Raw genomic sequence first — 14286 nt, forward strand, 5'->3', positions numbered from 1 at the left:
ATGTAAAATCTTAATTATCAGATGATACTCTATACAGCTTTATTGTTTTTATGTGACTGAAACCGATTTGCACCTGTTTACGTTCGTGTATCAATTGGTTAAATTAAACGATATATAATTTCAACGATTGGATAAATTAGACGATGTATTAACCACATGACGATGTATTAACCGATGTATTAGACGATGTAACAACGAAAAAAGTTTTCTGTGCCAGGCCAACAGGTACAAGAAAAAGAGGACGACCAAATCTAAGATTTTTAGACTGCCTTGAAAAGGACCTACAAATTTTAAAGATAATTAACTGGAGAACCTTGGCTAAGGGAAGAATGTCTTGGCATAGGCTTGTTGAGAAGGCCAAGGCCCATCCTGGGCTGTCGTGCCAATGAGAAGAAGAAGAAGAATTATATAAATATGGAATATTTATTATATCAGGTTATATATTAGTATATTGGATAAATTAGACGATGTATTATATAAATATTGAATATTTATTATATCAGGTTATATATTAGTATATTNTCCTTCCAATGAGGCGAACTGGGTTCGAATCCCAGTCGATACCAAAATAAATGATCCACTTGTTGGCAGAAGTTTATTATAATAATAAAAAAATAAAAAAAAAATAGCGTTAACCTAAGGGGAAAAAAGAGGATATGGACAAAAAAAAGAAAACAAGTATGTGAAGGTCGTTACGCATGCAAAGGCGTAAGAGCACTGAATTCTGTTAATGAAAATTACGGAGATTGGTGGAGTTTACGAACGCATGAGACGAGTGGAAAATCTTGATCTGAATAACTTTTTTGAAATTGAAAGCTATCATTTTGTACACTCATTTTCACTCAATTCGGAGTAATTGAAAACAAAAGGTTCCATCTAACTTACAAATTAAAACTTTTCTGATAACAATGAATAACTTAATTAACAATAAATAACTTGAAACAATGAAGAAATGAAAAATATGGCAACTGAAGCTGAATGGAATTAAAATTACAAAAACCAAATACAAAAGTATAATATTTAAACTAATACTACAACGAAATCAATGTCAAACAACATTGATTTCGTTTGTATTAGTTTAAATATTAAATTTTTGTATTTGGTTTTTGTAATTTTAATTCTATTTTTCTCTACCTGAACTTTTGATACAGAGAGAACAACTTAAGACAAGACATTTGTCTTGCTCTCTCGATAGAAGAGGTTTTGCATTTCTGACTTCCGGTCCGGGGCTGGTATCCCCCTCACTACGTCAGCTTCGGTTGTCATATTCATACTTTTTCATTGTTTACTTCTTTATATATTCTATTGGTTTCAATTTTCCTATGGAATTTCTGCAACAGCCCATGGCCAAAATTATTCGATGCACTTTAAGATTCTATGTAAAATCTTAATTACCAGGTGATACTATACAGCTTTGTTTTTATGTGGCTGAAACCGATTAGCACCTCTTTACATTCGTGTATCAATTGGCTAAATTAGTCGATATATAATTTCAACGATTGGATAAATTAGACGATGTATTATATAAATATGGAATATTTATTATATCAGGTAATATATTAGTATATTATAATAACTAGACCAAACTATTAGACACACTACAGTGTTTTGATAATGACATGATTTGCACGAGTTTATATACAATACTTTTATATTGAAACATACATGTAAGGGGTTTTTATTCAGGAGAATTTTTATATACTTCCCATTTGCATTTATTTTTAACGTAATGCATCACAATGTTAACCAATTGATACACAAACATAAACAAATCTAAACCGGTTTCAGCAACGTAAAAGTAGTATTTTTTTTAGTAGTATTATCTAATGATGAAGATTTTACAGAGAATCTTAAAAGTGCGTCGAATAATTTGGAGAGGGACAACATGTTTTGTTGCGAAGAAAGGAGTCCAAAATTTCCAAAAAAATATGCTTGCGTTACGTTTGAACTACCCCTTTTAATAAACGTAAAAATTCTATCACTCAATCAGAAATCGTTCCGTTTTTACTTCTGCATTAACAGACGATAGCAGAAAGTTCTTCATTTATGCGTTACTTACATTTGGGATGCATCAGGGGAACACGTGGATGGGACCTCTGATGAAATGGCGTCACCCCTTTTTATTATTTACTTTTTTTTAAGAATCCAAGGCCAACTACTCAAAAGGGAAAACAATCGTTTGAGGGAGATGTGGTTGGAGCATTGGTGCGAATAACCGGTCTCGCCTAATTTTTTTTTTCGTCCTTTCTATTTTTTAGGTGAAACGGAGGGTGCGATTAAACCTTATGTGGGGCACACAGATAATTTGACAAGTGGCAGGCTGACAATCACTACTGACTGTTTTTTTCTTCTCTACTATGCAAACCAATTAAGCAGCATATTTTTATAAATAAATTTCATTCGAACGACTGATTTGTGGTTATTAATAATCATATGATTATTTAAGTCATTACATAACGTAAATAAAGGAAAGTATTCCCGCTACAGCTCATTGCGACCAGGGGGTAATCGAGATAAGGGATTCACAATATCGCGACCTACGGCATAATGGTGGCAATGTTGACAGGATTGCGCACAGTTTGCCTTTACTTTCCAGACAAGCTGGTCGCTCTAAAAGTGGGTGGTCTTCAAGCCGAAACTGGAAATCGACGCTGAGTTATTCAGAATGAAAATTCAGTGCAGGGTTCCCACTCAATTTCAGAAATAAAAAAAAATTCCCTGACTTTTCCAGGTATATCAGGTAAATTTCAATGAAAATCAATACCATATTTTATCTATACTACGAAATTTTTCATCAGAAAATTTTGATTCTTTTATTTGTAATGCCAAGTATTAGATTTTATATGTAAAATAAATAACATTATATGAAGAAGGAAGCATTTCAGTTTATCTAAAATGTGAAATTTTTACAATAAATAATTGTAATAGATGTTAGAATTATTTAACTCGAATTTCAACAGCTNTAATGCCAAGTATTAGATTTTCTATGTAAAATAAATAACATTATATGAGGAAGAAAGCATTTCAGTTTATCTAAAATGTGAAATTTTTACAATAAATAATTGTAATAGATGTTAGAATTATTTAACTCGAATTTCAACAGCTGAGTACTGTTACTGCTGAGTACTGTTACTGAGTACTATTACAATTTTAAGACTGTTTTCTTTTCCAGGTACAATGAAGGAATTTTCCAGGTTTTTGTAATAAAAAAAATTGCATTTTTCCCTGACAATTCCAGGTTTTCCCGGTTCTTCTTGATCCGTGGGAACACCGTCAGTGCCTTAACCCCTGGACATTAAAACAACATAGTTGCTAGGACAAAAAAAAAATTAAATAAATAAAATCAGCACAATTTACAATAATAACAAATATTTGTTGTACACTATTACGCAATATTTAAAACAGTGTACAGGTAGGTAATTTTTAGGGATATTTCGTAATCAACAATGAGAATAAAATATAAAAATATTTTGCCCTGAAGCAATATTCCTCGAAAGAATTTCCATTTATAACTGACATTAAATGGTTTTTGCTTTAGGCAATAGTATGCAGGTACTTTATTTACGTCGCACTAGAGCTGCACAATGGGCTACTGGCGACGGTCCGAAAAACATCCCTGAGGATGATCCGAAGACCTGTCATCGCTATTTTGATCCTCTGCAGGAGGGATGGCCCCCCTGCTTTCGAAGCCCAACGACCTGCGCGAAGTCGAAAACTTTACGGTAGAACAATTTAACAAGGACCAATACCGCACACCCTAGGTCTCTACGCAGGCTGATCAAAGTGATCACCCACCCGCTTACTGACCGCAGCCAGTCATGCTTGATTGCTGTTCGACTGGGAATCGTGTCATTCCACTACGGCACTTTTAGGCAATAGTAACAAGATCAGTACCCCCAAAGGTATTGATTTGTTATGGGAAGATGGAGGGCTATGCGACTCGGCAGATTTAACGTGCATCAGTCACCATTTACTTATTACACGGGGAGCCTTCGGTCGGCCGGGGATCGAACCCATGAGCTCTTGGACATGGGCCCAGTGCCCTATCAACCAGTAATCCCGGCCACCTAAGTAATTTAAGCTCTTAAATCTGAGCCGCGATGGCTCAGGGGATAGAGCGTTCGCCTTCGGATGTGGCGAAATGGGTTCGAATCCCAGTCGATACGAATTCCGCATCCGGCTTGCACCGACCACAGTGCTGACGTGAAATATCCTCAGTGGTAGACGGATCATGGGTTAAAGTTCCTTGCCGTCAGGCTAACCGTGGGAGGTTCTCGTGGTCTTTCTCTCCATGTAACGCAAATGCGGGTTAGCTCCATCAAAAAGTTCTCCACGAAGGCAAATTTCTCCCAATACTCGATCCAGGAGTTCCCTTGTCTTCTGGAATGGGTTCAAAATGACAAGGCTACGGAGCTGAACATTAGTAGTCTTAAACACATAAAATTGGATCGACTGTTCAGCGACGGTTATAAAATTATAAAAAGTTTTTAAATCTTATAGTTTTTGCACAGCAAAACAAAATGCGACAATAAGCTGAGCACCCCCCCCCCCCAAAAAAGAACGTCGAACAGCAGCTATTATGATTTTTTTTTAATACAGAGAGATACTGAAATTTAAAAAGTGTAATTGACTCTAAGACAAAAATTATAAAAACTGCTCGCAATTTGAACTGAGATATATGTTTCTAAATTCTGCAAAACCGACCTTCGTAAATGATGGAATTACACAATAGCAAATGCTAATTCTACACTCCAAATCGGGAATAAAAATTTGATTCCTACATCAAAAGTTACCATATGAATCACAGATAACATTGAACATTACTTACCTGGTATTCTGATGTAGCAAGCTGCCTATTGACTGTATCTAGAATAAGGAAAAAAAATAAATACATTTTACTATGTGAAAAATTCATTTATACTATAAATAATATTGATAAGATAATACTAGTAGCCACATTTTTCAATAAAAAAATAAGCACCTTTCAAGCACTCAAAAAATATTATTAATCAATTTCCAAAAAAAAAAAATCGTAATTAGGATATGTGCAACAATAAAAATTATGTCCCACTATTGCTTAAAGTTATTAATTTCTAAACATGAAATCAACAAAATGCAAAAACATAGTTATTCTTAACGTTTATAGCAGTTCTTTTATGAAAACCGTAATTCAGCTTATTTTATTCATTTTCAGTATATGCCTAGCACCAAGTACCAAGAACAAAATCATAATATTCAATATTTAATCCTTCACATTTCAAAATATTCAGCTATCTTTTTCGCATAAAATATTCTTCAAAATTATGAATAATTTTTTTTTTCTTTTTTAGTTTGTATACTCACAGATGTTAATGAACTTCGTTTTTATAATGCCGAGGTTCCGCCAAAAAAAAAAAAAAAAAATCAGTTAGGGTACCACAGACGAAAAAAAAAAGTTGGGAACCACTGACCTAGAGTACTCAAATTTTAACTAGAGGTTCGTAAAAGGCGGTAATAATTTCCTAAATCTAGCAAGTAAAACTTATGTGTATTTTATCGGCGATGAATTTTGATTGCATCCTGGAATAGGACTCAGACACCAAGTTGAAAATAAAAATTTCAAAAAATGTGTGTTTTCTTTTCAATTGCACAAAAAAGAAAATAATTCCAATTTTTGTCACACGTAAAAAGAAAAAAAATAGACAAAGTAATAAACTTAATCATCGCTATAAATTTCCCTCAACTTAAAAACGTAGTTCTTATATTTTTTATTTTATAATCATTAATAACAAAGCTATATTTACAACTGTATACATTATTAAATAACTATAAAAAAACTGCATCCATTTGAATTTTAATTATCTATTAATTAATTAATACAAAAACTACAAAAGTGTCATTGACCCTAAGATTACAATAAAGAGTCTTAATTGCATAGAGCAGCAGCTTTTAAATTTTCTCCAATAAGATTAAGATAAAAATAAAAAAAAGTCAAACGCTGGCGGACGATCATGAATCATTTTTTAATCCTACAAAAAATAAAAAAAAAAATCGCCAACTGGATTTATAACAACATAATGTTTTCACACTGGCCATGTAGTTTTTTCTTTTTCTTCCTCCGCGAGTTTTAAATTATACTTTTTTATAGCAAACTAATACCAGAAGACCCACAAATATTCGCACGAAATGGCCATAAACGTAATATGAAGCAGTGCAAGGAGACAGAAAAGCCACGCAATGTCAATAATATTATTAATGGATCTGAGGTTCATAACCCAATACTAGGTATTTAACCCGACACTGCATCCGTTTCAACCGTGATCTGTATGAAACAGAGTGCGTAGCTAAATTTTCAACAAGAAAATAAGCACTTTTTAAGTACTTTTAAAACACTCAAAAATATTTTTAAGCACTATGTACATTAACAAAACAATTTTCAAAGATTTTACATGATCATGATAAAATAATTAGTTTTTGACCAAAGAACTCTTTTCTTGATTATATTAGTCATTAAGTGATCGAGAGATTTTTCAATTTTATTTCAGAGGGTAGAAAATGAAGCTTGATATTGAGAATATCTTGCAAAATGCAAATAAGTTGAGTTGCACATGAGAGTGCAATAATCTCACGTGACCACTTGGATCAGTCTGCATACGGACCGAGGGTGGGCGGTATTGGTCCTCGTTAAACTGTTCTACCGTAAAGTGCTCGACTTCGCGTGCAGGTTGTCGGGCTACAGAAGCGGGGGAGGGAATCCCCTCTGCAGAGGATCAAAATTGTGATCATCCTCAGGAATGTTTCCCACACCGTCGCCAATAGTCGATTGTGCAGCTCTAGTGCGACGTAAAATGAACTACAACAACAACAACAGACTCGCAAGTATTTCATCTAACCTGTAAAATGATTGGCGCTTTCATACGCTAGGGATTGAAGGTGCGCTGAAATAGATTTTGGTTGAATGAATTGTTAAAACGTTGAAAAGCGCGCTTTTGCATAATACGTGGATAAAATTGACTTGGTAAAGAAAAAGAATCCCATTTTCGAAAAGGGAAAATGAAGCACTCTTTAAAAACACCCCATGAAAAAAGCACCTTTAAGGACTTTTAAAAAACGAAAATCAGAAATAAGAACCTTTAAGCACTTTTTAAAAACGCTACGCGCCATGTTAAATTGGGAAGTTATTTCTGATTAAGTTACATAATAAGTTGTGCCGGTTAAATTTACTGTTCAAAATTTTAAATATTAATAAACTAGCTGATTTTCTTTTTTCGTACGTGTTCTTCGTACGAAAAAAGAAAATAATCAATGAATCAGCGCTCGACAACACTACTAAATTGTAAGTACATTTTACCAACTCAACCAATAAATTCCAATATTTTTATTTATTTATTAGTAGTTGATCAACCGTTTTTCGTACGGAGTGAATAAAAAAAATTAAAAAAAGAATGAATAAATTAGGACTGGACAACATTAGAGAACATGCACAAAACAGAAAGGCATTGGACGACACAATTAATAAAGCTAAAAATAATTTTCCTTATTTCTTTATTTTTTATTATTAGTAGCCCATTTTTTTTTTTTTTTTTTTTTTTTTTTTTTTGGCGAAAAGCTTTGTTATGTCATTTTTATTTATTTACTCAAGTTAAAATTCTTGATGGTTTTCCATTGATGGACCAACATAATCTTGATGGTAACCATCAATATTTTCATCATGAGACATTATATTTTTTGATACAATCAACATAAGTAACCATCACTTTAGTGTAGGAATTCGGACTGATGTATGATGGTCCAACATAAGAATAGCAACTTGTTTTGATGGTTTGTTCATGATGAACCATCACGAATTTCCATCATAGTATTCTTCAAATCAAATGTTGGAACGACCATGAACAACCATCATCCCAAAGTAGGAATTCGGACTGATTTATGATGAACCAACAAAAATTCCTAATCAACCATTATCGAAATGTTTAGTTGGAACCATCACGGACTGTTGGACCATGAGAATCAAACTTCTCTTGATGGTTGACCATCATAATATTAAATAGTATTAAAGTAGCATTTTCCATCATGGAATGATGGAAATTTGTTGGCATATCAAGAACCATGAACACGTAATGGAAAATGTTGGATGATGGTGGCCATCAAATGATGTTGGACCATCATGAATCGCACTGAAACCATATAAACCATCAATTTTTTTTGATTGGGACCATTTTGACTTGGATACAACCATCGTTGAACAGCCAACACAATTTTGAATTTATGACTAACACTAACAATGTTCAACGCCGTAGCCTTGTAATTTTGACCCTAATCCAGAAGAATACAATTCAAAAAATAGTTTTTTTTTATATTTAAAAAAACACTGCGACTTTTGAAATCTTAGTCCTTTTTTTCATTCTATTACTTGATTCAATATTTTTTCATTCGATTCGAGAAAATATCTAGGAAACAATACCACACTTGTCGATATAGCAATACGAGATGCATACATAACTGTAAGTACAAAATTGTACCTTTACCCTTATAACTTTTTAACTACTTACCTTAATGAATTCTTGTTTTATAAGCATAAAAAATGACATCAAAAATGATTCCTTGCATGTTTAGAATAGCAATGTAAAAAGCGTGCATAAGTACATGTCTAAAAAGTACTTTTTAAACACAAAAACCCTTTAATTCGTTCAATTGACTAGTGTACAGTCTTATTCGATTCAACGTGAAAACAAAATAATAAAAAACATTGCAAGAATAGAAAACAAGACAAGATAAATTTAAACTAACCTCATTTAAAATACAAAAAGTAAAATTAATTCTGAGAAACTCGAGTGCTTTCCCAGTTACACTATTTGGACCACATTACTTATAATTTTGATCAAAAATATGAAACCGTGTTACAACGAAACTATTTTTCTAATAGACAACTATTTTGATTTATAGCTGTAAGCTAAAAGCTAGCAAATATCATTGGCGTAATCTCTAAAATATTTGAAAGAAAAAAATCGTCTGCAGCAGTCTCATTTTTATCAATGGCGTGTTGCTTACTAGCTAGCTAGACTGCTAGCTGGCTCCCAATGAAACAATTTACTTTTTCATACGGCTCAACTGAAGGAACTAACTGAAAATGTCGAACGAATTTTAGGATCGGTAGTTGAAATTGTTCCTTACATCCACCGTGTTCATTACAGGATGCTAGAACAAATGTTTCTGGAGTTTCCACCGACATATAAACACTTCATTTTATTATTATAGATAAATTATATGAAATTAAAAGCAACTATTTCAAAGCAAGTAAGACAGCTATTGCAAACAAACGATTAAATAATTTCAAATCAATATAATAACGAAATTTCTAATATGGCTTATTTTAATGAAATACATTAATTTTAAATCTAAGCTATTCTCTAATCCTAAACAACAAGTTAAAAATAGATCATAAAAAAAACTATTTATTTATAATGCATTCGGTATTTATTTTTCTAAAAAGCGATTAAAAAAAACAATATAGTGGAATAAATAAACATTTATAAATAAAAAAAAATTAAGATGCATTAAGATTATGACTTTGAACTTTGAATATGCGACCACAAATGACCGCGGAAATAAATAAAGAGAAAGGAGAAGGGAAAAAAAAATACAAGAAAACGATAAGAGAAAAGCTTGTCGCTCTTCCATTCTCATTTAAATACTTATTCCTCAAAGGAATGTAATCGTGACTGCAACCCGGTTGTGAGTATTGTAGTAATCATGCAATGCGGGTGCATAATAAAATTCAATACTCATCTTCCACCTATGCGGGGCACATACTAGACAAAACACACAAGAAAACTAATGAGAAAGTTTTGAAATAAAAGCTTCTTTAATGAAACTGAAATTCTATGGAATAAACTTGTTCTTCGTTGGCGGTTAAATGTAGTTAAATTATTAGGTTGAATAATGTCAGTACTATTTACTATTGAACAGATGATGGATTAAAAAAAACTTTATGGACTTTTAAAATAAGAAAAATATAAAATATCCTTTCTTGAATTGATACAAAACAGTACAGTCACTAAAATAAAAATGAAATAATGATAACAGTTGATTTGTTTCTTTAAAGAAAATGAATGCAACTTTCTTAGAATATGAAATTATAAAAATGCAATGTTGCGGAAACAGTAAATAACGTCTTAAGTGCTTTTGTTTAATACAGCTTTCAGCATTTAAATTGTGGATGATACGGTATCATTCACGTATATCGTGAAACAATCTCGTATATCCAAGTAAATACAGTCGGACCTCCATTTAATGAAGTCGCTAAATCTCGGTAAAAAGTTCGTTACATGAAAAATTCGTTAAATAGAAAATCACCTTTTGAAATACCTAAACGCAAAGCAGGTTTTAAATTCATAAACACTAGACATAATTAAAATGGCAAAGAATACACCTTTATCTTGTAAACTAGTATCTACTATTTATTTTGCCATAAAAGAAATATACATGGAAAGCAAGAATAGAGCAAAATATTATCCAGTGTTACACTATCAAGTTATTTACATTTTTTATTTAAAAAAGCTAAATTTATGTACTAAGTTATAGCTGCATTAATTATAAAAGTAATTTTAAACATACTTTTATACCACATGCGTTAAGTTTAATTGTTACTGATAAAATACGTTCCGTCTGAGTTTTTTTGTTTGAAATGCCTAAAAGTTGAAAATCAATTTCAGGTCATTTCCCCTATAAAATGCGTTAACAAGTTTAATATATTCCGAAATATTTTTGGGAAATAGGAAAAGTGGATCTCAAAGAAAAGTTCGTTAAATAGAAAATTCACTTCGCTATTTGTAAGTTATTTGACGAAGAAATTTCCAAAATGTATTTGGTTCCTCGAAGAAAAAGAAAAAAAATTCGCAAAAATGAAGAAATTCGCAAATAGAATTCAGACTATGGAAGTTCGTTAAATAGAATTCCAACTGAATATTGTGAGACAATCTCGTTTATTGAAACATTGATATTGTGAGACAAATAAGCAATGTTTAAAAATCGGTGGAATAAATGAATAAAACATATTAAGTAATATTTTAAGATTAAAAATAGGATGAGAGAAAATGGCGAAGCTGATCGTCTGAAGATTATATAGAGCTTAATAAACAGCTTAAGCGGTGACATGTTTTAAAAATACAAATAAAAAAATTTTTCAATCATTTTATTTTTGGATAACATTTTTATTTGTATTACACATTACAGTCACATTTTAAACAGCATGCGTAAAAACATATGCTGTTTAAAATGTAACTTAAAAACATATGACGAGATCGAATGTGCTCTCGAGAAAGCATTCCTCGTCAAGATGATGATCGTCTGCAGGCGTGATGGAATGAGACGCGCCCTCTAGTAATTGAATCACAACTATTTAACGCATCAAATGACACACTTTTGTTCTTTACCTGTTTGGGGTCATTCGAATGTCTATAGATGGAATGTTTGGGGAATATCTGGGACACCTAAGTATGTGGCACACCTTCCTTCGCCCTTCAACAACAAAATGATTTTAATTGAATGGTTCTACAGTCTTTCCACTTTTACTTTCCTGGTTCGTAAAATACATCGAATAGAAGATTCCTCGTAATGTTATAAGACAAATCGAATTTTTTGTAAGAATTCAGAAGTACGGTACAACTGAGCTTCCATAATCTTCACAACTTACCAACTATGGTAAATGATTAGTTTCATCAGACAAAAGTTTCACAATATCTGTGTTATTAAATAATGAAAGTTGAGGATAAAAATAAGAAAAAGCTAGGAAACAATTTCCTTTTAATATTTAAAAGAATCGTTGTCTCTAAGAATTTGACTCTTACATGCAATATTAAATTAGGAATGTTACTTTAAAAAATAAATGTTTTTTTAGAAAAAAAAAAGTTTAAAACTGCAAGTGTATATATACTATAGTTGATAGCTAAGAAAATATTCGAACAATTTCATTCAAACTTTGTATTTTGCTATTTAAAATTATAGTCTCTTAAATGATGTAAGACTTTGCATACCTTATTATTTAAACATTTTTCCGACTGTTATTAAATAAAATAATAAATGGATATCAAAAATTATTTTTTGCAGGGAATTATCTTTCTATAAACCATTTTTCATTTGTGTACAAAAATTTTTCAATTTTATTTTTGTACAAAATACGCAAAAAGTAAATTTAACATAAAGGGTTCCAAACTTGCGACTACTCTAGTAATTGCGCCCCCCCCCCTTTTCCTGTTCGGGAATCCAACTCCGTCGGGGAAAAGAAGAATGTTTATTCAGAGAAAGTACGTCTTTGTGATTTATTTCGTAATTTAAAATATCGTTTACATGAATTAACATATTTAAGGTGAGGCCCCCCGAATTCTACAGATTGAGTCCTATCATCAAATCAAAACTTATTCAGGATGTTCACCTTTTTCCGCCGGGATAGCATGGTCGGTAGGGCGCTGGGCCCATGTCCGAGAGTTCGTGAGTTCGAACCCCGCCGGCCGAAAACTCCCCGTGTAGTAAAATGGTGACTGATACACGTTAAATCTGTCGAGTCGCAGAGTCCTCCATGCTCCCATAACATATCAATACCTCTGGGGGTAAGGGATTGGAGATCGATCGTTCTCTGATTCAGGTCAAAATTACGATCTGTGAATGAATGAATGGATGGATGTATGAATGGGTTCGCCCTATAAACGGGTGCGACGAATGGATGTGGCAGAAGTCGAATTCTCGGCCATAGGACTGGAAATCAAGGAACCACTGGAATTCACCACTGGAAATCTAGAACAATCGCACCCCTCTGCCTAAACAGGCATACGACACCAACCAACCAACCTTTATTTCTTGCGCACCGAACTCACAAATAAGATTCAATTTTACGAACTTTGGGTCGAACAGTTAAGCACCAACTAAGCTGTACCGTCTTATAACACTTGTAACTATTTCGATATACAAGGTGCCCATTAAGTGCCACTGCCCGGTATGCCTTACATCAATGATTTTTTTAAGGTCAAGTGCCACTGCCCAGTATGTATTTAACAAGTACTCCGAACACTGATGTTTCGCCTAATCTATCCTCAGCAGATGTTAAAATATCGAATAGATATAAAAATATCAGATCAGATGTAACAAATATTTCGAATATTCACCAAGTGATTGTTGACATTCACCGGTGAAAGTTGACTTTCTCTTGACTTCGGTCTTCGGTTATTCACGGGAACATAGTCACTGTTCCCCTTTGAAACATCATTTTGGAAAAAGTTCTTTAAAAACAGATACTATAACAATAAAATAGTTAGTTCGTAATGTTATTAAAAAAAAAGTCAATAACGATGAAGGTTTTTACATAATTTACGCGTGTCATTTTAAACATGGACTCAAAACTTAGTTTTGACTCATTTCCTTAGTTTATTTTACAACCTACGGCGAATGAATCAGACACATTATGTCACCCAAATATTCTAAAAGAGGCCATCCTCCTTAAATTCCCTATAGATGATGTGTCCACGAAATTTAAATAATGATTTCAGGCGGTGAAAAGTCAAATTAATAAGCGTACATTGAAGCTTTTGATTTAACTAAAATGAACTTAAAATGTAATATTTCTTATTCGATAATACTAATAATTCATACTCATATCTGATTCTAAAAATTCAAGAAATTAAAATTTTAAAAGTTAGGAAACATGTAATGTCTATTGTAGCATCACAAGCACACTTCGATTGCACAAGAATAAATGCTCCCTTTTAGAACAGTTTCAAAACTATAACTGACATTGCTTTGGAATAATGGTCATTTGTATATAGACTCGATTGTGGAGTCGCAGCTTTTAAACATTGACCTATAAGCCGTTCGGGGAAGAATAAAAAAAAACTCTTTGTTAGAATATCTTCTAATATTCGATAATGAACTGCTTAACCATTACAAGGAACTCATAAAGAACGATTGGAAAGAGGGTCAAGTTTGGGCGCGGAATTATATCTTCCATTTTCCCTTTCCTTCTTCACTTTCGAACATTCGTAAATAACGGGGAGAACTGTCTGAGAACAGTTAGTTAACCACCTCCATGCTAGATTGGGGACGTTTTAATTGAATTGGGACGAAATGATATTAAGGATTGAAAACAGAATAGAACTCTGTAATAAAGAATAAAATTTTTAAGTTATAAAAATTACGTTTTTCAGTGAGCAAAAACGAAAAACACAAGGAAAATCAATTTCGAAAAACGGGATGGGGGGAAATTCTCGGGGGTCATAGGAGATAATAAAAAAAAAAAAGATGATAAAGCTTTTATTA

The 14286-nt window shown here is 32.5% G+C and overlaps 1 protein-coding gene across 1 annotated transcript in view; it reads right to left on the reverse strand.

The window, feature by feature from the left end:
* The window catches only part of LOC107440382 (spire type actin nucleation factor), a gene marked incomplete at its 3' end in the record, with an annotated part of 129992 nt that overhangs the window by 21897 nt on the left and 93809 nt on the right, over positions 1-14286 (reverse strand). Inside the window, 1 exon segment of the mRNA XM_071186668.1 lies at positions 4829-4866. Within this exon segment, the coding sequence (XP_071042769.1) occupies positions 4829-4866 (38 nt within the window).

This window comes from Parasteatoda tepidariorum, chromosome 10 (genome assembly GCF_043381705.1).
Source record: "Parasteatoda tepidariorum isolate YZ-2023 chromosome 10, CAS_Ptep_4.0, whole genome shotgun sequence".
Taxonomy (NCBI): domain Eukaryota; kingdom Metazoa; phylum Arthropoda; class Arachnida; order Araneae; family Theridiidae; genus Parasteatoda; species Parasteatoda tepidariorum.